The 24,919-nt window shown below is 51.6% G+C and overlaps 1 protein-coding gene and 1 long non-coding RNA gene across 2 annotated transcripts in view; both read right to left on the bottom strand.

Moving 5' to 3' along the window:
* Positions 1-2,426: 2,426 nt before the first annotated feature.
* On the bottom strand, positions 2,427-5,822 carry LOC121831454 (uncharacterized). The gene is made up of 2 exons (XR_006074900.2): positions 3,892-5,822; positions 2,427-3,305 (listed from the first exon to the last, which is right to left on the bottom strand). It is a non-coding gene; the product is annotated as an uncharacterized LOC121831454 (long non-coding RNA).
* Positions 5,823-7,042: 1,220 nt separating this feature from the next.
* Lasp1 (LIM and SH3 protein 1) overlaps positions 7,043-24,919 on the bottom strand; it is a 39,490-nt gene continuing 21,613 nt past the window's right edge. Inside the window, exons 4-7 of the mRNA XM_006971859.4 lie at positions 20,236-20,343; positions 11,909-12,065; positions 11,567-11,670; positions 7,043-9,648 (exon numbers count right to left, since the gene is read on the bottom strand). Coding sequence (XP_006971921.1) covers positions 9,475-9,648; positions 11,567-11,670; positions 11,909-12,065; positions 20,236-20,343 — 543 coding nt within the window. The 3' untranslated portion in view covers positions 7,043-9,474. The remainder of the gene's footprint in view (positions 9,649-11,566; positions 11,671-11,908; positions 12,066-20,235; positions 20,344-24,919) is intronic.

Genomic DNA, 24,919 nt, shown 5'->3' with positions numbered 1-24,919 from the left:
AAGGGAAAAGAAAGAAAGGAAGAAAGAAAAAAGGCTAGTCTAGGGCTGGAGAGATGGTCCCATGGTTAAGGGCATCTACTGCTCTTCCAGAGGATCCAGATTCAGTCAGTTCCCAGCACCTATATGGTAGCTTACAACCAACCATCTGTACTCCAATTCCAGGGTATCTGACACCCTCTTCTGACCTCCCTGGCTCCTGCAGGAACATGGTGCATAGACATAAACTCAGGTGTGCAACACATACATACAAGATAAAATTTTTAAAAAGTACAGGGTAATCTTTCTGTTTTTATGTTGTGCCCATGTCTAGCGGCTTATGGACCTGACCTATAACTGAGATCAGCCTCTGCCCTCTCACTGAATTACTGACAAGGTGTTTCAATTCTATATGGGTACAGACTGAAGAACTTGTTTCATAAAACTTCAGAGTGAGCCTGATTAGAGACTACACCATAAAGATTGAGCCACCATAATTAACTCTGTACTTTGGATTCCTTTCAGTCTTGATACTTGCTTAGCTAAGGGTACAGAACTGCTGTCTTGGTAGAAAATTGTAGTTTGGGCTAAGCATGGTGGTTCAGGCCTGTAATGCTAGCTCTTGGGAAGTGGAGGCTGCTAGGATTTCAAGTTTGAGCCAGCCTGGGCTACATAAGAAGACACCCACACACACACACAAACCCCTATCTCAAGAAAAAAATTAGAGAAGGAAGGGAGTGGGGAGAGACGGAGGAAGGGAGGGAGGGAGGGAGGGAGGAAGGAGAAGGGAGCGAGGAATTGGAGTTTGAAATGGTAAGATTGTGCTGAAGTCAGAGAAATACTTGAGAGTGTAATGTGCCCCTGAAGATCACTCCTAATATATCAGTGTTCGAGGCCTTGCTTTTTACATTAGTGAATCTGTGGATTACTTGTCTTAGGTCCACATTGTCACATAGTATTTTATTAATGTGCTAACACCACAGGCAAATTAGCCCAAATAATATTTGCAGTAAATAAACACATTTTCTCCTCAAATTTATCTTGCAGTTGAATTTTCATTATTAGGTATTGTGTTAGGGTGGGCACACACCTTTTAATTTCAGCACCCAGGAGGCTGAGGCAGGAGGACTGAGTTTGAGGCCAGCCTGGGCTCCATAGCAAGACCCTACCTGGAACAAAGCCATTTGGGGAAGGATGAGAGAGTGTGGTAAATTACTAAAATTGTCTAGGGATTCTGCTTTTAGACATCTCATTTCCAAAGATTAGACAAGAGTTTTAGATATGTGTTTTTTTTTTGTTTGTTTGTTTTTGTTTTTTTTGTTTTTCAAGACAGGGTTTCTTTGTTAAACAGCCCTGGCTATCCTGGAACTTGCTTTGTAGACCAGGCTGGCCTCGAACTCACTGAAATCCGTCTGCCTCTGTTTCCCAAGTGCTAGGATTTAAGACAGGGTTTCTCGGTGTAACCTTGGCTGTCCTGGAACTAACTCTGTAGACCAGGCTGGCTTCAACTCAGAGGTCTGCCCACCTTTGCCTCCCGAGAGCTGGGACCAGAGCCATGCGGCACCTCATCTGACTGTGAGTCTTAGAATTTTAACATGGGAAGGGATAGGACATCTTTTCCAGTCTAGGAACAAACGAAAGCCCTAAAGTTTAAATGTCGTACAGAAGGCCATTTATTCTGTTAACAAGACAACAGCATTTCTTGTCTGCATTTTGTCATTATTATTTGTAAGATGTGAGGGGAATGGGCTGGAGTTAGTGGAGCGGTAGAGTGCTTGACTGGAATGGATGAGGCCCTGGGTTCAATCCTGAGCACTGCAAAAATAAAGAATATGAAGAGGTGAGGTCTTCCTTAGCTGCCCACATAGTCCTCCTTTCTTACCTTGGGGACTACAGGTTTACCACCACATGCAGGCTTGTCTAGGAAGCCACTTAAGATGCAAACTTGTGACATAAATGACACAATCTTCAATCTCTCTCTCTCCCTCCCTCTATTTATTTATTTATATTAAGATAGTGTTTCTCTGTGTAACAGTTCTAGCTGTCTTGGAACTCACTCTGTAGACCAGGCTGGCCTCAAACTCACAGAGATCCGCCTACGTCTGCCTCCTGAGTGCTGAGATTAAAGGTGTGCACCATCACAGCCCGGCTATTTTTAAATTTTTCGTACATTGGTGTTTTGCCTGCATGTATGTCTGTATGAGGGTGTCAGATCTTAGAGTTACAGACAGTTGTGAGCTACCATGTGGTTGCTGGGAATTGAACCCCATTCCTCTCGAAGGGCATCCAGTGCTCTTAACTAAAGAGCCATCTCTCCAGCTGTGAGTTTGAGGCCAGCCTGGTCTACAGAGCCAGTTCTAGGACACACAGAGCTATATAGAGGAAACCCTGTCTCAAGAACCCAAATAAATAAATACAGCAATTGGACAGAATAGCATTACAAAAAACTATTAATTCCTTCTTTTTCCTTGTTTATTTTTAAGCTAGAAAAGAAAATCAGTGTAGAACAGTTATGATGGTGTCTCTCTCCAAGGGAATAACAGACACCCCAGATTCAGGCCAAATCCACTCTGTATCCTAAAACATGTTTGTTTGTTTGTTTGTTTTTGCCCAACCCTAACTGGTCAAGGAAATATGAAAACAGTTTTGTTTTTAAACAAAAGGAACATTTAACAATCAAAAAAATGTTTTAAAACCCCTCCCTTAGAGGTAAAATTTATTTTCCTAAATTAATATAGACATTTTGTTTCAATGCTTTATAGGTAGGCACAAAGAATAAGAACTTCACAACCATATCTCTCATCAAATAAGAAGCTGGGGACAAATGGGATAAGGAGGGAAGAAATAATAAATCTTAAGAATGCAAATGGCAGGGTTTTTTGCGGGGAGGCTGCAGATCAAGGGAATCCGCACAACTCAGACCGTATGGTCTATAAAGACACTGAAGAGACAGAGAAGCTGAATTTGCCCTTGAGTCCACAAGGGTACGCCTGCTCGTGAAACAGAAAGGAAAGAATGTTGGCATCGTGTGCAGTTGCATTTAGACCCAGGGAAAGGCTGCCCGTATGAACATTTGAGCAGCTCTCCACTGTGACTTTACTGATTCTACATTTCAACCTTCCACATTTTCAATACACCCTGTCTACAGCTTAAACACATGCAGCAGCTGCCAGGCATCCTTGAACTCCTGATGTCCCCAGGAGTGCCTCTGCCTCACAGAGCCCCTGCTTGCCAAGGGTTAGCCACATCCGGACACATTGGAAGAAGTCAGTTGGGCCTCCGGACTCCTGCTTTTGGGCAGAGCCGTCTTGCTGGACGGGACACCGGAGCTGTGGGGAACCCAGAAACAAAGTGCTCAGCTGGGAACTGCAGACAGGTACCTCTACTGGTCAGGAACTATGGAGAGATCTGAGCGGCCTCCCCACTCCTCCACGCCAAATTCCAGAGCTGGGGAAAGTGGGCACCTCCTCCAGACCTTACCCCAAGTAAACTTCATTTGCTATTTTTCTCAAGTGGGAATGAGTCACTAGTGAGTTAATGAATGCAGTTGTGCCAGCAGTAGTGAATTAATGACTGCAGTTATGCTAGCAGATTTGGAAACCACCCTGCCCCATACATAAGGATGTACTGTAGTCATCGCCAGTAGAAAACGTACGACTTGGTTTTGCATCTACCTGGAAAAAGAAATTAGGATATGATAGTCCCTCGCCACCACATACATCCCTCCCCTCCCCTCCATCTAAAGCCCAGTGCATTGTGAAGTTTATTTTTAAGAAATCACATTTTAAATTGGTTCCCAAAGAAACCTTGCCTTTCTTGTTCTTTTCAGATTGATCCAAGAAATGCTACGTCAATGTGTCTGAGAAATAGATACAAAAACAAGCTCTCTTTTCATTTTGTTTTTTGAATCAATACCCGAATAATGACCCGAAGCAAAAATCCACCGGTGCGTCAGCAAGCAGGATGCTCGGCGCTTCAGCTCCATCCTTCCCCTCGCAGCCCCGGCCGCTCCAGGCCACTAGAGCAGATAGATAATGTAGGACAGAACCACCAGGCCTATGATGGCAAAGAACATGAGGATGAAAATATCCAGCATGGCGCAACACTAAGCGCGGGAGTCGCCTGGATTCCGGGGAAATGGGTGGGAGCTGCAAGCGTGGAGATCGGTCAGTGCAGAGAAATGGCTGCTATTCCCTCCCGCTTCCTGTTCCCTCCCCCTCCGGGGGACCTGAGGCTAAGGGATGCTGCAACTCCATCAGCAGCTTACTCTCCACCTCCGTCATCACAGTCAGCCAATCACAAAGCCCACGGTGGGTAACCAGGGAACAGCCACTTTTAGACCAGGCAAAACCAGAGAGGTTCAATTTCTTCCCAGGAAGCCAGCCCCGCCCCTTTGTGTGGAACCGCACTCTGTATTTAGGTACGGTTTCTGCACTGAGTGGGCTGCCCCGGGAGGTGTGAGTGGAGCATCTCTACCGACCCCTCAGGAACGGATTCTCCTGCCCGCCCTCCTCTTCCTTCCTCTCACACCTCTGGCAATTTATCTCAGGAAACTAATTGTTACCAGTTGTGTGGGTCCTCGGCTAGTTCAAAGGGGAACACGGATGAAGGTCTCATGTGGTCTCGGGCATCCCTGGCATGGACACAAGTTTTACGCTTGCCAGGTATTGCACGGGGTGATTTCAACCTGTCTGAAGTCTGCTATAGCCTGGGCTCAGAGGTGGTCAGGAGCCTGCCTTACAGTATTTCACAGCTTGTCATCTGTGGGCAGGACTCAGAGCAAGGCTCTCACATTGCCAAACCCATATTCTTTTTCTTTTTTGTTTTTTCAAGACAGGGGTTCTCTGTTTAGCAGTCCTTGGCTGTCCTGGAATTCGATTTGTAGATCCTCCTGAGTGCTGGGATTTTAATTAGAGGCACGCACCACAACTGCCTGGCCTAATTCCATGTTCTTTTTGAGTCCACCTCACACTGGCTTGCCTTGTTGGTCTGGGAGACCTGAGGTCTCTCCTCCACCCTTTCTGTTCTGTCCTTACCCATACCCGCTTTGTCTCCTCAGAGAGTTTAGCCCAGTGCCATCCTCAGAGAAGACTGAGGACCTACACACCCACTCCTGGGTAGATAGTGTCTAGAAATGCAAATTTAAGTGTTTTTTTTTTCTTTTTGTTGTTTTTCTTTCATTATTTTCTTTTGAGAAAGTCACTTGTAGCCCAGGCTGGCCTTGATTGGAGTCCCCTGCCTCTACCTCTCGACCTCCAGTCAGCTTCCAAGTGGTTTCTCCTGAGGGAGCCAAGATGGATGTCTTATTCAAAGTCAGTGATATGAGGCCCCATAACAGGGCTCAGAGAGTCAAAGTGCCTTGCATAAAATCTGACGACCTGAGTTCAAGCCCTGGGCCCGACATGGTGGACAGACAGAACTGACTCCCATAAACACTCCTGGGGTGTCACACGTGCCCTGTGGTGTAAACACATACATACTTGCACAAGCATGCACAATAAATAATAACGTTAAAAACTCATGCTTCCCCACTGAGATATTTTGTTGACTTCTGCTGTGCATGCACCAACTACTTACTATTAAAAGGAAGAAAAATCCTGTAGTCCAAGTCTGAGGTCTAGCATCCTTTAGCATCACTCCAAATAATTTATTTGAAGGGCCCAAGCCTTGAGATATTAGTAACCCCCTTCTAACACGAGGCCTCAGGAACTTAGGCCACTCCCAGAAGAGGAGCCTTCCTTGAGCAGGCAGTCCAGCAGGTGACAAGCGACAGTTCCAGCAAGGTGTATCAACACCAGCTGAGCAGGATCTCCTGATGCTGTTGGGCACTATAAGGTGCCAGCCAGCTCCTTGTGGGGGTACAGCAGGACCTGCTGGACCTGGAACTCCCCGCACCTGGAGCACTCCCCACACCCGGAGCACTCTCCACACCCGGAGCACTCCCCGCACCTGGAGCACTCCCCGCACCCGGAGCACTCCCCACACCCGGAGCACTCTCCGCACCCAGAGCACTCCCCACACCCGGAGCACTCCCCGCACCTGGAGCACTCCCCGCACCCGGAGCACTCCCCGCACCTGGAGCACTCCCCACACCCGGAGCACTCCTCACACTCACTCCTGTTCCGCTGGGTTCAGCCTGCCATTCTGATTACTTTGCCACTCACTTGCTGCTCCCCTGGGGCCAGAGAACACTTCCTGTGTAGCCCCAATGGTAAAATGCTCCTCTCCACCAAGCCTCCAGGCAGGTAGCTGGTGACCAGCAGCCAGGGTCCAGGGTCCAGGAGTGCCTTTTGCCTACCACAGGTCCCTTCCCAGGCCCACTGAACAGAGGCTGGCTGGGGACAAGCCATCACAGGGCTGGGAGGAGATGAGACAGGAAAGTGGGAAGTCTGCCTTGAGTTGCCTGTCAGGCCACCCTATGGTGGGTTTATCCAGGCTCCGTGGCACTGTGGCTGTCCTAATTGTTATCATTTTACAATTCAAACATGGCAGTGGTACACACTGGGGTACAGCAAGCTTGGGCTGAGCTCACTGGCTGGGTTGAAAATCTGTAAAGCAGCCTGCCCATAGCCAAAGACCGGGAACTTCTTTTTTTTTCTTTGGATTTTTGAGACGGTTTCTCGTGTAGCCCTGGCTGTCCTGGAACTCACTCTGTAGCCTAGGCTGGCCTCGAACTCACAGAGTTCCACCTGCCTCTGCCTCCCAAGTGCTGGGATTAAAGGGTGTGCCAGCCACACCCCGACAAGACCAGGAACTTGAATGAGACCCATGACAGTCCCCGAGTCCCTTGGCTAGGAGGGAGGAAGATGCTTAATGGAAGAAGGGGAGCCTCAGAATTCAGGGAATGCCATGGAACAGAACCCCAGGCTGGGCAGAACTGTCACTCTTGGAAGCCACTGGAGGGCTGAGGTATGTCCTCAAGGAAGAAGCAGGCATCATGAAGAACCAGCTACCCTTTGGTTTCTGGGTCAGTCCTCTCTTTGGGGGGTAACTGAGCTCACTGTCAATGCCCGCTGGCAGACATGACACACACAGAAGTTACTTCAGAGCCAAAGAGGAAGCGCAGTCCGCAGGTAAAAATTAGACTTTTATTTGCGTCACCAGGATAAAGATTCACTTTGTGGTTCAAGTCAATGTTCAGATTCATAACAGGCCAGAAAGAACTGATCCCGAGCGCAAGGCCAGGAGGGAGGGGACCGAACAGATCAAAGAAAGTTGACAACCCCATATAAAAGATGAGTGGGTGGCTACACACACACACACACACACACACACACACACACACACACACACACAGATGAAATGTCGGACAGAGGCGAATTTCACAGGGCCACTTCTGTTTCCTTTTAAATACAGGCTTTTGTGGGGTGGTACTTTTTGTCTTGTGTCCAGCTATTAACAAATAAAAATGTTCCCTGGAGGGACACGAGGGCGGAAAACAGGAAGCAGTCTGGGGAGAATTCATGTCCTCACCACGGGGCTTCTTGCATTGCAGGATTGGCCCACAAAAGTTAAGTTCACAGTCTAGCCAAGGTGCTTTTTTTCCTGGGTTTTGATTGGCTGAAAGACCTTTATGAAGAGATCACGGGCTTGGGGATCCTGTGCTCTTCTAGAAGTGGATGCTTCTAGAAAAAGAATATGGACTCCAGCTGGGGCCCTCAGCACCAATGGATAGTTCCTTTTGCCTCTGCAGGTGTGTGAAGGCCTCCCCCATTTCTAGGGCGGTAGAGGAGCAGCTGGCTCCTATGTTGGGAAGGGAGGTTCAGCTGACTGCAATCAGGCTGGGGCACCTCCCAAGCACAGGCCCTCCAAGAGCAAGAGTCCCTGACCTCTGGTCCCCAGAACCGCATTGTGCTTTGAGATGAAGAGGAAATGGAATGGACTGGTGCCTCCCCAGGGGCTCCTAAAACGTTTCCACAAAGTTCTCCCCATACTGCTCCTACTTGCCATGGCCCAGGTCAGGGTCGGAGGGGACTGACCAAGCAGGAGGGTGGTTACTCGCTAATCCAGCAAGGCTGGTCTGGACTACTGACCGCATCGCCGACCTGACCAGTGCCTTCAGGTTCAAGCCTGACCTGCAGTAGGGTCTGTGTGCAGAGGGGCCTGATACAAGACTCAGAGTCAAGACGAGAGTCAGAGGACCCAGGAGAGCTGACAAGAAAACCCAGAGATGAATGGAGCCGCGTGAGGGCTGGCCCAGGCCCCGGGTGCAAAGGAGGAACCTGAATTTAGCACCGGTCCAGAGATGGTGCCGCCAGCTTTGGCATCCCAGACTCGCTCCCTTGTTTCAAGGACAGGAGAGCCTTGAGGGAGGTGCCACAGTGGGGGTGACTTGGTCCTACCGTACACTGTAGCCTCAGACACAAGGACAGGAAAAGCCTTCTCCCACCTCCCCAGAGAGTGAGCAAAAGGCTGAGGTCTCCTGTGTGTCCAGGAGACTGTTCACAGAGCTCTAAGCCCCATCCAGCCTTGTTCCAGGGAGGGAAGGCCATAGGAGACACAGAGACCTCTTCCCAGGGGAGCAGGAAGGAACAGCTCAGTTAACTCAAGTCCCAAAGGCATCCCTTGCTCTACCCTTCACAGCAGGATCCCAGCCAGGGAGATAAAGAGAGTCCCTGGAGGCTGGGGGGTGGAACGACACAGGCCTGGGGAGAACACCCTGTTCCTCCTTCCTGCTGCCGCCGCCCTCAGAACCAAGGCAAGAACTTGACCCGAGCTGTGCTTCCCGAGGAGCTCTGTGCCACCCCGGGATTGCGTAGGCAGGATGGCACACTCGGTGTGTGAAGGGACACACACAGGGTCCGGAGGGCGGACTAGCGGAAAGGGAAACTCGTCACATTGGTCCCGACATAACTGAGGCCTCGGTATCCCTCCCACTCCCCCCAGGAATGTGTGGAACCCCACCTGGCGGTAGGAGGAGCATGGGGTTCACCCCAGCCCTAGGATACAGGGTGTCAGAGGAGCTAGGCCAGGGGTTCTGAAGGGCCTAAGGCAGGAAGTGAAGCTGGGAGCTAACAATCCTCCCCTCCCCCAGACAGGGTCTCACCACATAGCTCTCTCTGGCTGTCCTGGAACTCATGATGTAGACCAGGCTGGCCCTGAATTCAGAGAACTGTTTTGCTTGTCTCTGCCTCCCGAGTGCGGGGATTAAAGGTGTGTGCCACCATGCCTGGACTCTCTGATCTCTTTAATGGGTCTCCCATCTCAGCTCAGCCCCGTGAGCCCACCCTCCCCAGAGTGCCCAGCCTGTTCCATCCAGGAAGAAAAATCAATCAGTCGGTTGGTCCAAGGGAAAACCTGCCGGAGGAAGGAGCCCGAGACAGTGGCAGAACAAGGCCGGGGTTGGCAAAAGAAGCTGGAGGAGGGGCGGGGATAAAGAAGCAGCGGCGGCGGCGGCGGATCTTAAAAGACAGAGACACGGAAGGGTGGATGGGTCAGGCCCCAGGACAGATGTGATGCCATGGAATGCATTGAAGACGGAGGGTGGGCGGCACAGGCTCAGATGGCCTCCACATAGTTGGCCGGTAGCATCCCTGTGTCACCGGTGCGCTCCACGGTCCCGTACATCCAGCCATCGTCGATCTGCTGCACGTTGACGATGGTGTCCCCGTCCTGGAAGGAGACCTCGTCCTCGTCAGCAGCACTGTAGTCGTACACTGCACGGTACCGTTTCTGGGAAGCACAGGCAACAGTCAGCCTGGGTATTCGATGTAGGCTCTCCCATACCCAGACCTTCTTCACCTGGGCCAGTGCTCCACCAAGCGACTCTCAGGCCCCATGGTTCTCTCTACCTCTCAGAGACCTTAGGAGGGAGATGGGGACTAGGGATGGGCTTTGCTATGGAGTTTCTTATACCTGTTTTCCTTGCACAGGTCAGCAGGAAAGTCCCATAGACTCAGCACTAAGATAACGGTTTTAAAATGTGATATGAGAGCCGGGCGTTGGTGGCGCACGCCTTTAATCCCAGCACTCGGGAGGCAGAGGCAGGCGGATCTTTGTGAGTTCGAGGCCAGCCTGGGCTACCAAGTAAGTTCCAGGAAAGGCGCAAAGCTACACAGAGAAACCCTGTCTCGAAAAACCAAAAAAAAAAAAAAAATGTGATATGACTGGCGGCGGTGGCCCACGCCTTTAATCCAGAACTCGGGAGGCAGAGGCAGGTGGATCTCTGTGAGTCCGAGTCTAAGGAGCGAGATCCAGGACAGCCAAAGCTACACAGACAAACCTTGTCTCAAAAAACCAAGAATAAAATAAAATGTGATAGGCCATACTGGGCGTGGTGAAATAGGATTTTTAACTCAGCCTTCAAGAGACTGAGACAGGAGGATCCTGAGTTCAAGGCCAGCCTGGACTAGGTAGTTGTCTTAAATAAAATCCCTGGTATGCTTGGGTCTTGGGTTTGATTCTCAACACCACAAAACAAAAAAAGAGGTACAGCCTAGTCACTATTATCTGAAGGGCTATTAGTACCACTGTCTCCTTTTTGAAACCATTGTTAGTCTGACGTCAGTCCCAAATGGGGGACAAAAGGCTAAGAGCGTCTACCTTCCAAACCTGTCGCGACATGCCAACAGATCCTGGTGTGTCTACTGACTGTCCTTCTCTCCAAGCCAAGCTGCCTCCTGCAGCCTAAGGCTATGCTTTATACGACCTCCCAACACCCCCGCCTCCTCAGTCTGCTATGGCATCTTTCCCCACACAGGCACCAGGGGGAACTGTCTTTTCTTTCTTTAAAACAAACAAGCAAATATTTAAAACAAGGTCTAGCTATGCAGCCAAGCTAGTCTTGAACTTAGAGTAATTCTCCTGCCTCCCACTCCCAAGTGCTGAGATTACACCCACACCCAACTGCCAGGGTGAGTTTCATAAAGCAAAAGTCAGATACACTGGTCACAAAGTCTTCCCCCTGGCCTCCAAAGTCCCCAAAGGGCCTGACCTCATCTACTTCCTTTTCCTGTCTCCAGGAACCTGTACCTTCCTGCAGGATCCTGACCCTCCCAAGGATGTCCTGCCACAGGGCCTTTGCACCTGCTGTTTCTTCCCCCGGGACCATTTCACTCCTCTACTCTAGTAAGGACTGTCGGGAAATGTTAGCGCTTGTCTCTGCTGCCTGCATACTACAGACCACCCACTACCTTATCCTCCACACAGCCTCCTGGTGTCACCTATCCCGGGCTATTTTATTTCTCTCCCACTCCGACATGGAGATCAGCCTAGTGCACCCTAGTGGGACGCATCCTAGAACGTCACGGCCAGCATGTTCACACCAACGACTGCCAGCTCTTTCTGCTGCTCATTTTCTCACCCAGAAAAACCTCATGCATCCTCCCATAGGCCTGGCTCAAGACGGCACCAAAAGGCTACCTCCTGCCTACCCCGGGACACAAAAGCGGGTGGTACTGTTATTGTTTTCTGGGGGGGAAAGGGATACGGTCCTGGGAACAGACCCCCAAAGTCCCATGCATATTAGGAAGTGCTCTACCACTGAGCTATAGCCTTAGTGTTTATCTTTGTGTGTGTGTGTGCGCCCACACACAGGTGCATACAGCTGGGACCGCTCACCCCAGGGTCTCATTTCCAGACAGATACTCACCCCGCCGCCACCTGGGGCACTACGCTGTATGGAGACAGGGGCTGCGGGCTCCTTGTAGCCACCATAGGACTGAGTCAGCTGCTGCTGCTGAGTCTGCTGGTAAACTAGAAGATGGAAGCGGCAGGACTCAGTGTCAGGCCAAGCCCACTCCCCAAAGGCGCGAATTTTCAAGCCCACCCCAGCCTGGCACAGCTACCCCCCCCAACAAAGGCTTATGGCTAGGTGTGCCCTTGGTGTCTTGGACCTTCCTGGGGGCCGTATGCTCCTCCCACTGTGTATGCAGCCACTTTCTCACTGCCCCACCCTCCTGCCCTCCCCAGCGCCCAGGCGAGCACTACTCACCTGGGGCACCGGTCGGGATGTGGTGAGGCTGTGGTTGTTGCTGCTCTGGTGGCCTCCGGTAGCTGCTGCTGTCCTGGGGTTCTCGGCGCTCTGGCTCCACACCGTCACCTCCACTGGGCCCCATGCGGCTCTTCTCAAACTCCTCATGGTATTTGATCTGCAGTGCAGAAGGAATGGGTGAAGGAAGGGCTCCGTGGCAAGCCCACCAGCCGGCTCCCATCATCACCACTCAAACCAGCCCGCTCCCACCGCCACTCAAACCAGCCCGCTCCCATCGCCACTCAAACCAGCCCACTCCCATTGCCACTCAAGCTGGGTCCGGCGTCTGCCCTCCTGGCCGCTGAGGCAGAAGGGAGGAGCTGGGAACTCAAGGCCAGCCTGAGCAACACAGTGAGACAGACAGACAGACACACACACACACACACACACACACACACACACACACACACACACACACGAGCGTCTCCTGGAGAGCTATAGAAAGAGTACCAGCTGTCGTAGTAACTTAACCACGACAAGCCTCAGCTAAAACCATTCTTTCTTTTTTTGAAATAAAGTCTCCCCACATAGACCAGGCGGCCCTGGAACTCACCAGATGTTCACCTGCTTCCTGGCTTAGTAAACCTCTTAAAAAGGATCATCAGATGTGGATGCTGAGTGACTGCAGGGTACAATGAGATAACAGCCATGAAAAGTCCATGCAAGGACTGGCTGTGTACCTTGAGGGCTGGTTCTACAGTTCAGTTGGTGGAGCGCTTGGTCTAGTATAGTATGCACAAAGCCCCACATGCTGCACAAAATCAGGCATGATACACCTTTAATAGCAGCACTTGGGAGGCAGAGACAGGGGGATCTTAGTTTGATGCCGGCCTGGTTTACATAACCAGTTCCAGGCTAACCAGGACTGTCTAGTGAGACTCTGTCTCAAAACAAGCAGACACAAAGTTCAAGATCATCCTTGGCCGCACAGACTAGGAGACGGAGGAGGGAGAGCTCCCCTTGTATGAGCATGCGGTAGGGGCTGAACCTTTCCAGCTCCCACTATGGTCAATCCCAACCACCACAGCCGCTCCTGTTAACTGGTCCTTGCTGTGGCCAGGCCCTGTGCCCAGGCTCAGTTACTATCACAGGCTGCTCATTTTATAGGACCAACATGTGACACAGTGACTGTGCCAGCCGCTGGGCTTGACAAACGGCCACGAGCACTCCCTCGAGTGACTTTAACACAACCCTCGCAAAGCACACACTACCTTAATGACGACACAGAAACATCACTATACAAATACAGAATGTATATTGTAAAATGCACACACAAAAAAAAGTGATCCACAAAATATGAGACAGAGGAGCAGCAGGCCAGAGGTTCTCAGTGTCCTTCCTGCACCCTCGTGGGACACATCCTCTCCTCCCACCTTGAAGGGCCTCAGCGAGGTCTCCTCCCTGCTCTCCCACTGGTGGGGAGGTCAAGAAGGGAAAGGAGAGGGGCCAGGGTTTGGGCAGAAGGAAGGAGGCAGACACACGCTGAAGGGCGGCTCCCAACCCTGAGAGAACAGTGGTGACTGTCCCATCCTAGGCAGGCTGCAGCCCCTGCCTGGAAGGCTGTTTCTCGCTTGTCTACAGGACCCCGCCCTCTCCTAACCCTGGAGGGGGGCAGTGGAAGGGAGCGGTAGGGAGCTGGGCAGAGCCTGCTCATTTTCCTAGAACAGAAGAGAAAGAAGCCGAGCCGCGGTGATGAGGGCTTTGGCCATCCACGCCCCGCGCTCTCTCCGCTGCCCGCTCTCTCTCTGAGCATTCTCTGTGCACGGTCAGAAAGAGGCAGAGAGCCGTGGCCACCTGGGGACACCTGGGTCACAACCACTGGCTAAATAAGGTTATACTGCAGTGTGGGCTGACAGGCCGGCAGGACAGCAGCCGGCAGGGGATGGAGTGTGGGAGCAGTGTCCACTAGATGCCACAGAGAGCTGACTCGCAGAGTCTGGGGAGAGACCAAGACCTCTCCCTTCCTCCGTCATGACCAAGCCGGGACACACATTCAAATGGTGAAACGGTCTGAGATAAGGCAGCCAGCTCTGGCTGGACTAAAAACTCCACGGGGTAAACCCCTAATACCACCTGGAAGGGCACCCAGGCGTGAGGCATGCACAGACACAGGGTAAAGGGGGAACTCTCCAGCTCCAGTTCCTTAAGGACCCTACTCCATGGCCAATAACCAAGAAAGGAAGCGAGGAAGAGGAGGGAACAGGTCTGCATCCAGCCCTGGGTGTCCAGCTGCAGAGCCAGGTTACCCTGAATGTGATCCCTTCCCTGAGTGGGGCTCTACATCAAAGATGGGGTGAAAGGAAGCTTTAAAAAGTGCATGTGGGGCCCACACTCCTCCTCTACAAGGGTTCTTGGGGGACAAAGGGCCCCGTCACTGTCCTACAGGCTCAGGGCCCACTAGGCCCCGCCCATAACTCATTCTTGAAAGACAGGCAACCTGCCTTGTTTACTAATGCCTCATTTCCTTCTCTGTAAGCGAGGCCACGGTAACACCTATCCCATCAGTTCCCAAGGCAGGCGTGTGGACAGGTGTATTTCCACACTAGCTCCACCCGCCATTCTTCTTAGAAGTCATTTCGCATAGCCAGGCACGATGACAAATGCTTACAAACCCAGTACTCAGGAGGCAGAAGCAGGAGGATGCCACAAACTGTGAAGGCCAGTCTGGTCTAGAGAGTGAGCGCTGAACCCAACAGGGCTACACAGCAAGACCCTGCCGACAGACAGACAGACAGACAGACAGACAGACAATCGAAGTTACTACCCAAGGGAAGATGTGTATAAAATTAGACCCCAAAGACTCAGGCATCTTGAATAGTGATAGCCTGAACACAAGATATCCTCATCCTCCCTTGACCCACAGATGCCACTTGCCACCGTCAATGACAGGCCAGGCAGGCCAGGCAGTGGTGGCACATGCCTTTAATCCCAGCAGAGGCAGGGGGATCTCTGAGTTTGAGGCCAGCCTGGCCTACAGAGCGAGTTCTAGGACAGCCGGGGCTACACAGAGAAATTCTGTCTTGAAAACACAAAAAAACAACCAAAAAAAAAAACCCAACAAAAATATATCGACAACCTTAACATCTGCACAGCTCTTCATACCAATGTCACAAAAGTGTCCCACACATTATCTCCCCAACCCTGACAACAGTCACCCTAAACTCTAAGCAAGGGGCTGGCTTTCCAGTTGTCCTCTGACCTCCACAGCACACACACTAAGTAAGTGATAGTTCAAGATGGACACACCCTTTCATTCCCATTTCAGAGAGGAGGAAACGGAAGAAAGGCTTGGAGACCTTTATGATGGAACTTTCATTGGGACAGTGGACAAAGTCCCAGACAGACAGACAGACAGGCAGGCCGGCCTTTTTTTGAGAGCAAGCACAGGGCAGAGTGACTACATGCCTAGTCGCCATTCTCTCTTCTTCTGTCCAAACACTGCGCGTACCTCTATCCCCCTCAGAAGGGGGACAATCCTAGGACCACCCTCCCCGGGGAGGGTCTAGATACACAAACAAGGAGAGGAAGCATGGGGCACCATGGCTGAAAAGTGAGGCCCTGTTCAGGCCGGCCACTGCCCTCCACTTCCTCCCCAGCAAAATAGGGAAGCTGCGTGATTACTCCTGGCCCACCTAGTAGTGTCTTAAGCAAACAGGCAAAGCGACATCCTCCAGAGGATCCTGTCAATCATGTGACTCAGATCTTTTGTTTTGTTTTGGTGCCTGTCCTGGATCTGGCTCTGTAGACCAGGCTGGCTTTGAGCTCACAGAGATCCACCTGGCTCTGCCTCCTGAGTGCTGGGATTAAAGGCGTGCGCCACCACTGCCCGGCTGTAACTCAGATCTTTTTTTCCCCCCTAACTTTTATTATTTGTGTGTGTGTGTGTGTGTGTGTGTGTGTGTGTGTGTGTGTGTGTGTGTGTTTTACCTGCACGTATGTCTGTGCACCACATACTTGGTGCCTTCAGAGGTCAGAAGAGGGCACTGGATCCCCTGGAACAGGAGTTATAGGTAATTGTAAGCCCGCATGTGGATGCTGGGAACCAAATTAAGTTCTCTGCAAGAGCAATAAGCACTCCCCAAAGTTCTGGGGGGTTTTGTTGTTGTTCGTTTGTTTTTAACCCTGGCTGTCCTGGAACTCACTCTGTACACCAGGCTGGCCTCGAACTCAGAGAAAGAGCCCAAATGAGAAGAGGCAGGGTCCAGGGCCTCCATGGAAGGAAGCCAGGCCTCTACTGTACCACGAGGTCTCCGTGCACGTGGGTTCAGTGACTGGAGCCTAAAGACTCTTTCTTATGGGGCAGGCCTTCGGTGTGACTAGGTAAGGTCCCTCCAAGGCTGGTGGTTCATGTTCTGCTTTCTGAAGCACCTGCTTCCTGACTGCAGTGGAAAAAAGTCTGACTGGCCATACGTCTGCCCCCACATGACGCTGTGTCACGGCTTAGCCAGTAACATCAAGCTTTAAATGGAATAACCAGCTTGCTCTCATAAACCTGACCCCCAAAGTGGGGAGGGGGTGAAGTTCTACTTGGTGCCCTAATATATTACTGCTTTCCTTTTCTCACCCAGCCCAAGAATAACATTCCGTTATTGTCCCCATTACACAGATGGGGAAACCGAGGCTGAAGGTTAAATAGGCTACAACAGAATCGACTACTAACGTAAGAGCCTTAGTTCTCAACCACCCTGTAATATGGCTTCCTATCAGAGACTCATGTCCCACCCCACCTGAGACAGGGTTTCTCTGTGTAGCCCTGGCTGCCCTGGAACTTACTCTGTAGATAAGGCTGGCCTCGAACTCAGAGACCCACCGCCTCTGCCTCCTGAGAGCTGGGATTAAAGGTGTGTGCCACCACCGCCTGGCTTTTTTCTTTCTTTTTCTTTAAGTGAAACTGAATATCAGGCCCAAGACCTCATGAACGTACGACACATGTTCTACCTCAGCTTGTCACCCCTAGGCTTGATTTGCACAGTGAGAGAAGAGCTGTCTGTTTACTGTGCCTGTCACAGTGTGGTTCGGTTCGCAAGGGGGGAAAACAGGGGAAACTGGGGCTGGAGGTAGAGACATGTGAACAAGGAAAAGCAAGGCTCCCACCAAAGGCTTCAGGAAAACCATTCCTCATTCATGCAAGTCCTCAGCGATCTGGAGCAAACAGGTATGTAAACTTAAAGTCTTTGCCTCACAGCACAGCGCCAGGACACGCCTCCAGTGAAGACAGGATTGTGAGATAGGCAATTCCCTCCCTCCCTCCCTCCTTCCTCCCTCTGCTCGAGATGGACCTCATAGCCTCACACGTGCTAAATGCACATTCTGCCACTAAGCTGCACCCGCGGGCCCTTCACGGCCCTTCTTTTCTCACAGTGTAGAGAAGCTTCTCTGCCTGTGAACACCACTGACAATGCTCATCACTGAGGCACGCTCACCTTGCAGTCACATGACTACTAGCACTTCTACAGAGGAGTAAAACAAAGCTCAGAGCAGCCCAGCAGATGTGGAATGGAAAGACAGGAACTCTTATTCTAGCTAGAATGCCTGTGTCTCTCCCACACAGGGCTGAGGACAGACAGCGCATCACCAAGTAAACATCACCATCCCAGGAGAATAGGCACTTGGTTTTTCAACTGCTCTGGCTGGTGAAGGCAGGCTCCATCTCTCAGGACAGTCTGACCTTCAGAAAAGACCACCTGTCATTAGGTGCTAATCTGGGAAGCCGAGCCACACACAGGGATGCTATTTTGGAGCCAAAATACAGTGTGGCTCTGGACAGCCGCCTTCTCAGAGTTCTGCTGGAGGTTGGCACAACTTAGCCCCAGTTCTGCCTGTGGTTAAAAAGTTCCCTCAGTTCTGGGACACAGCCAGGTCTGGCGCCCTCTGACTGAGGGGCTGGTGAAGCCTTCTGAGTTTAAGTGATAACTTTTTCTCAGTGAGGACCACAGAAGACCAGGGGATGGGTTTACAACGCTGAATCTTGGGCTCCAGTCCAGGGGTGACAAACTGGAATGCTGGGGGTACAGAGCGCCTGCGTTTTCACTAAGAGCCCTATGATGGCAGGGGACCCTTTGTGTATATATGGGCAAACTCAACCCGCGGATCCGCAGATCCTTGTGCACACTAAGGTAGAGCCCAGCTGACTGTGAGGGGCTCTGACAGAGACCGACTTTAATCTCATTCATTAGGACCAAGAGAAAGACTTCCAGCATTCAGTCACACCTACCAGCTCCCAGCTCAGGCTATCTGGTTGCTCTGGAAGCCCAGGCCAAGTTCAAGGCACCTCCCCCAGCTCAGAACCAGGGCAATCTGCTAATTGCGGCCCTGAGGTGGCTGATAAGATGCTATCTCTAGCGTGGATATCTTGGCCACAGCCAGTTTCTGTTACCAGAACTCCTCAGGCACTAATGCATCCAATGTTCAATAACAGGGTGAAGGAAGGCAGGGGAAACAGACTGGGTGTCAGAACATTCTGGAAATCTTCCAGAAAGTGACACAGGGATGACTAGGGCTTGCTTCCCTCCTACGAGACCCCAAACTCACAGGGTAAATCAATGAATGAATGTCCCAGAGGTTGGCAGCATTGACTGGAGGTGTCTCAAGACACAAAGCCACATGACTCCAGCTTTGGGAGCCATTCCACGGTTTCCCAATCACCCAAGGCCACACCACTTCCCTTCTTTCCAAATAGGGAGTTCCCTGACACACCCTTTTACCCTTTGGGTGGTCTGAGCCAGAAAGGAAACTCCAGGGTGTATGTCAGGCCCAGGCTGGAACAGGGCAACTGTTAGAGGGTTTCCTGGGGGGCAAAGAAGGTTTGAAGCTTTCTGAGAATCACCCTCCAGCCCGGGAGAAGCAATCCATTCCCTCAGGCCATTCATTTTAAACTTCAGCTCAACAACTGGGTTGCAAAACCCACTCAGTTAGACTGTCCCTGGCGTTTATGAAACAAGAACAGAAAATGTCTGAATGACCTCCCCAAGTCCACAGCACTTACTCACGACAGCAATTTCCTTTTTTCCTTTTTTTGATGCTGAGGAGGGCACTCTGGGCCTGATGCATGCTGGGTAAACGCTCTGTGGCGAATCTACATCCTCAGCTCTCTTTCAAGAAGTTTTCTTTGTTTCCCACAGGGTCTCCTTAGAGAGCCCAGCCTCTTGATCTGTGCCTCAACCTCCAAGTGGCCTGGAATCCATTACTCTCCTGCCTCAGCCTCCCAAGAGCAGGGATTACAGGCATGGATCATTAAATAAAGGGAATGCTTCTTCTAGACAGAGGGCAGAATTTGAAAGCTATTACCCCGGGGCAGGGGTGGTTCCGTCTTGGCCCTGAGTTTATGGAATCTACCTGACCCTCCACTATGGCTCACCAGCACAGCCCAGCTAGCTAATGAGGGCGGCAGGACAGACAGCGATGTGGAGCCTAGAGGGTGGAGACTTAGTGGGCCATCTGAATCTGGGTCCTATCCATTCCACCCCAGTCCCTCAGCCCAGGGTGACACCAGTAACTGGTGGACCCTTTCCTGTAACAGACATGAGGACAATGGCCTGCCTCATCCTTCACTGATAGGGGTCTTGTTGCAGCTGACTGGGCATGTTCTAGAGCTCTGTGCTCAGGCATGTGCCCATGTCCTGTGATGTCCCTCACAGCAGCACCCTACTCCCACATACTCCAGGCCTCTGGAAGTCAGAGCCACACAAGCTGCTAGTCTACGGCTGGGCACAGAAGCACAGAAGGAAACTGAGGCCCGTTCTCCAGCTCCCGGCTGTCACTTCACCACCCTCTGAAGGGGCTGGCGAGGGTGTAGGGCCAGCGGGCAACGCCAGCTGGGTTTTCACACAGGAAGGAAGAGCAAGCCGAGGTGGGAGGCTGGCGAGGGAGGGCGGAAATGACTGTAGTGTTAGCACCCAGATGCAGACAGGAGGCTCAACCCCCGCCCCCAAGCCCAGCTTTGACCCTGATGCTAAACCAAGCGTCTAATCTGCACACTGACCCCCACCACCCCAAAGGGGTGAATGGGGGCCTCCCACTCTAGAGAGTGGGAGGTAACTTAATATCCCCATACACACACACACACACACACACACAGGGCAGTCTCTTTAAGGAGGAAATGCCACTTGGGCAGATGCCTTGCAAAGAGGGGGAGCAAAGACAAGGCACTTGGGAACCCCAATTTCTCCTTTCCCTCTATTCAAGCCACCGCCACACAGGCTTTCCTGAGGAGCCAAGACCGGGTGGCTAGGGAGAGGGTGAGAGAGGAGAGCAGGGGGTAGCCTGGGTAACCGGGAGCGGGGTCTCACGTTGCTGATCTGGTCCTGGGTCTTCTTGATTCTCTGCAGCTCGGGTGTGTCCGCCACCACGCTGAAGCCTTTGCCCTTGTTCTTCTCAAACTCCTCCTTGTAGCGCACCTGGAGGCCGAGAAGGAAGAGGAAAGCCTGAGGTGAGGTGAAATGTGAGCACAGGCATGCCGAGCCTGAGGCCCCTGGCCAGAAACCGCCAACACAAAGCAGAAGCCTAAGCCAGAAAGTGTCAGGGCAATAATAACCCCACTAATGACCACATATCTAGAAGGTTCTGAGGGGAGGCCACACACTGAATGCCCATAAAGAGGCAATATCTTGGGGTAGAGAGATGGCTCAGTAGTTATGAGTACTAGCTGCTCCTCCAGAGGAACTCAGTGAGCACTTAAAACACAAAATAAAGAAAATAAAGATGGAGGCACTTTTGCTCAAAGTCCTGACATCAGAACGTGCTGACACCAGAGGACAGCATCAGCTAGGCATAGTGGTCCACGCCTTTAATCTCAGCACTTGAGAATCAGAGGCAGGCAGATCTCTGTGAGTTCAAGGCCAGTCTAGTCAAGATAGTGAGCTCCAGGACATCGAGGGCTACATAAGGGAGACCCTATTTCAAAAATAAAATAAAATAAAATAAAAGCCCCAGAAGTTAGCACCTGGGTGCAACCAGCAAAGCTGTGGCAGCCACAGGCCGGCAACAACCTGAAGCAGTGACCACAAGTCTACAAAGATGATCTCCAGGCAGCTCGGCAGACTCTGGTCTCGAGTGTTCCTCAGTGCACATGAGCCACAAACTCATAACAAGTGACAAGGGACCCTTTCTTTTTTTTTTTTTTTATAGACTTTTTTCTCGCAAGGGACACTTTTAATGAACAGATTTCCCACCAGGATCCTGTGCCTTTGCCCGGCTCTGACCTTGGTGACCAGTGAGTGTCAGGCATCCTGGTTAACCTGGTTAAGCCTCCTCCAACTATCCTTTCCTTAGTAGTGGAGGCCGTGGCCTGCTGTGTCCTGGGCATGCACAGGACTTGCAGCCTGCTTATGCCAACTCTACCCACTGTCTGGGAGTGGACTCTACCCACTGTCTGGGAGTGGACATCCAGATATCCATGGATCAACTGAGCTGTTGATTCATTTGCTGTGAGTTACTCATTTTCCCATCAAGTGTGACATGTGAACAATAAACTGTACATTCAAAAAAGACATCAGCCTGCCTCTCTGTGACATATAACCCAGGTTCAATTCCTAGCACCCACGTGCCGACTCACAACCATCTGTAACTGCAGTTCGAGTGGGTCCGAGGCCCTCTCCTACCCTCTGAGGGCACAGGGCACACACATGCGACACAGCATACAGGCAAACACCCATACACATAATACTTCTCTCCGTAGCCCTGGCTGTCCTGGACTCACTCTGTAGCCCAGGCTGGCCTCGAACTCACAGAGATTCGCCTGCCTCTGCCTCCCGAGTGCTGGGATTAAAGGCGTGCACCACCATCGCCCAGCAATACTTTCCTTTTTTTTTAAATAAAAAATGTCACTTCTCCTGCCCGAGGTCACATGACCTAGCAGCAACCATCCTGAGGTGCCAGGACGCCTGACTCCTAACACTACACTTCTCCTGCCTATACAGCTATAAGAAAGTCCTCGCCAAATCTGAAGATTCAGCATCCCAGCCAGAACATGGCAGGACCCACCTAGAGCATGGGGGAGTTTTTTAGCAACCAGCTGAGCAAGGGCTATGCCAAAGGACAAAGGCGCTGCCTGGAAAGCGGTGACCGTCACTGGGCCTTTGACAAGGCAGAACAGCTTCCTGCAGCCTGCCGAGCTGGAGAAAGAAACTCCCGGAAAAGGAGGCGGCTGAGCAGGCAGAACCTCAGAACAGGGTCTGAGCTCTGGGAAAAGCCACACCACACGACTGCTGCCCCCCTCTCTTAAGAACTCTATGGAAGACTAGAGGCACTCAGGATATACTACAGAAAGGACTTCCTCGGCACTAAGGGAACTGCAATCTGAAGAACGAACAGCTTGTGCTTCCCTGGGGATTTTAGAAAACAGAACAGACACTGGAAATACTTCCAGGGTAGAGAACTGTTTCTTGGCTTCGGATGTCCACTGTCCACCTCAGTATCTGTTCCAGGCCTCCCCAGCTGCCTGGGTTTCCTCTACAGTGGCTGCACTATCCTGAAACAGGTCAGCCCAGGACATAGGGGCCAGGATGTGGGGAGTTTCCAGGAAGCCTGGGCAGCGCCCAGGCCTGGAGTCTTCGGCCGCACCGAAGCTCCCTCACTGAGGTCTCACAGTTTGTGAGCACTGTCAGGTCCTCCATGGTCAGGATCACAACTTAGGTGGATCCTTCCTCCTTTGGTGCAGATAAAAAGGAAGGCCTAAACCGGCTTGGTAGCTCAGGCCTGTAATCCAGCATTCAACCAGCTCGATTAGGATACATCTATATAGTGAGACCAAAAAGATTTGGCAGATTTAATGTAGGTTCACATGAGACAAGGATATGGACCTGGCCTGACACAGGCTTGTGGAAAACGCCTGAAGTTCTAGGAGAAAGGTCAGGCCCAGGCCACCCAGAGGGATGTCAGGTGAGTGCCTAACATCCACCCGCCTAGGGAGGCCTGAAACAGCACATGACTACTAGAAGGCACTTCAGAAAGGAGACATCTGTAAAGAGAAGAAACATGGAGAATGCAGAAACCCAGAAGGGTCCTACCTAGCCTTAACTTCCTGTAAAAAGAGCCATCACAGATATTAGTTAAAACATGAGAATAGCCAGGGATGGTCATTCATACCTATAATCGAGAAAGGTAAGAGTTCAAGGACAGGGGGCTGGAGAGATGGCTCAGTGGTTAAGAGCACTGGCTGCTCTTCCAGAGGACCTGAGTTCAATTCCCAGCACCCACATGGTGGCTCACAACCATCTATCATGAGATCTGATACATGCAGATAAAGCTCACATACATAAAATAAATAATAAATGAATGTTTAAAAAAAAGAGTTCAAGGACAACCTGGTGTGTGTGTGTGTGTGTGTGTGTGTGCGTGCGCACGCGCGCGTGCGCGCGTGCAGACATATCAAAGTGAATTTGAAGCCACTTTGGGCTATATGAGACCCTGTTTCAAAATATGCATAAGCAAGCATGCCTGTTATATTATAACTAGAGGCAGAGGCAGGAAGATCACTCATTTGAGGCCAGCCCAGTTTACACAAGGAGATCAAATTCCCTCTCCTTCATGTCAAAAGATGGGAGACTTTCAGGTCACTAAATATGGGCCCAGAACCAGGAGCTTGGACCGACAATCTCCAAGCTGCTTCAGAATCTTACCCTCTGAAGCCTCGGGCTCCACATCTGTAAAATGGGAACTCAATGGCGGCACCAGCGCTGAGGCAGAAGTGCTGGGCGCACACCACACGAGGGCAACTGTGCCAGCGCTCTGCCAGGGCTAATGTGCTGAGCCCATGCCAAGCCCCACTCCCTCCTGTTTCCTGGCTCTGCGAGGGTCAGGCCCCTAATCCAGGGGACGGTTACCATGGCAACACCGCAATGACATCAACTAGTTCCCAGGCTTAGGAGTGGCCTTTCCTCCTCACTGAAAGGATCATCCACTTCACCCTGGCGTGGGAGGCAGAGAAGGTAGAGTGGGTGGAGGCAGGGAAGCCTGGGTGCCACCGTGTGGCTACTGGTCCCCTCTTGAGGTGGGGTCTAGGGAAGGAGAGCTGGCCAGCCAGTCTCTCAAAGTCCACTCATTCTGGAGGCTATGGCCCTACCTAAGCACCTTTTGGCCGTAACAGGAGAATCGAGCGGAGGAAAGTCCTGAGAGCTTCTTTATTGTTAAAAGGGGTAGCTGGGAGGCCCTCGGTGAGCTCTTCCCCTCACCCATGCCAGAGTGCCTGCATTTGTCTGGATGACTCACCCACTATGACAGGGTAGCCTTGGGGACACAGCCTGCCAGGTCACTCAACCCAGTTGTCAGTTTGGCTACAATAGAGCCTGAACTTTGGCCAGATGACTCCATCCCCGCTTGGTGCTGCCAAGGCCTCCCCTCTCTGGAAATTCCCACAACAGCACAGGGCATGACGCCCAGAGAGGCGCTATCCATGAAGATCTACCTTCCTTAGAGGTTTCGGGACCCGCTCATTCATCCCAGCTGAGAGCTGGTACACACCGGGGTGTGCCGGATAAGTAAGAAATTAACTGAATACAGATACATCATCCGTCATGATCCAGCATAAGAAGCCCGGCCTTTGCTACACGCAGTAATCCTAGTGAGGCTTGGGCAGGATTGAAAGTTCTAGGCCAGCCTGTGCTACATAGCAAGCCCCGCCCCCCTACAAAAAAAAAGAGGGGTGTGGGGATGGGGGCCATGTGTACACCTTTAATCCCAGGCAGAGGCAAGTAGTTCTCTCTGAGCTCTAGGGACTCTTGGGCGAGTCCTAGGCCAGCCAGGGGTGTGCAGTAAGACTGTCTCAAAAAAACAGAAACAAACATTCTACCAACCCTTCCCACTTCCCGTAATGCCATGACCTCATTTTTGCGTTAGACCCACACTATGGAACCCATTCCCGTGGAAGAAAAAGGCAGCTGGACTTGACGTCAGACCCACAGATGTGAGGAACTAATGAGAGCTCAGGGCTGGGAGTGGAGGGGTCACAGTCACTGCATCCATTTCCTCTCCCTC

Source organism: Peromyscus maniculatus, chromosome 8 (genome assembly GCF_049852395.1).
Source record: "Peromyscus maniculatus bairdii isolate BWxNUB_F1_BW_parent chromosome 8, HU_Pman_BW_mat_3.1, whole genome shotgun sequence".
In the NCBI taxonomy this organism is placed as follows: Eukaryota; Metazoa; Chordata; class Mammalia; order Rodentia; family Cricetidae; genus Peromyscus; species Peromyscus maniculatus.
Note: the sequence above shows the minus strand (reverse complement) of the source record. Positions and strands in the feature narration are given on the sequence as shown.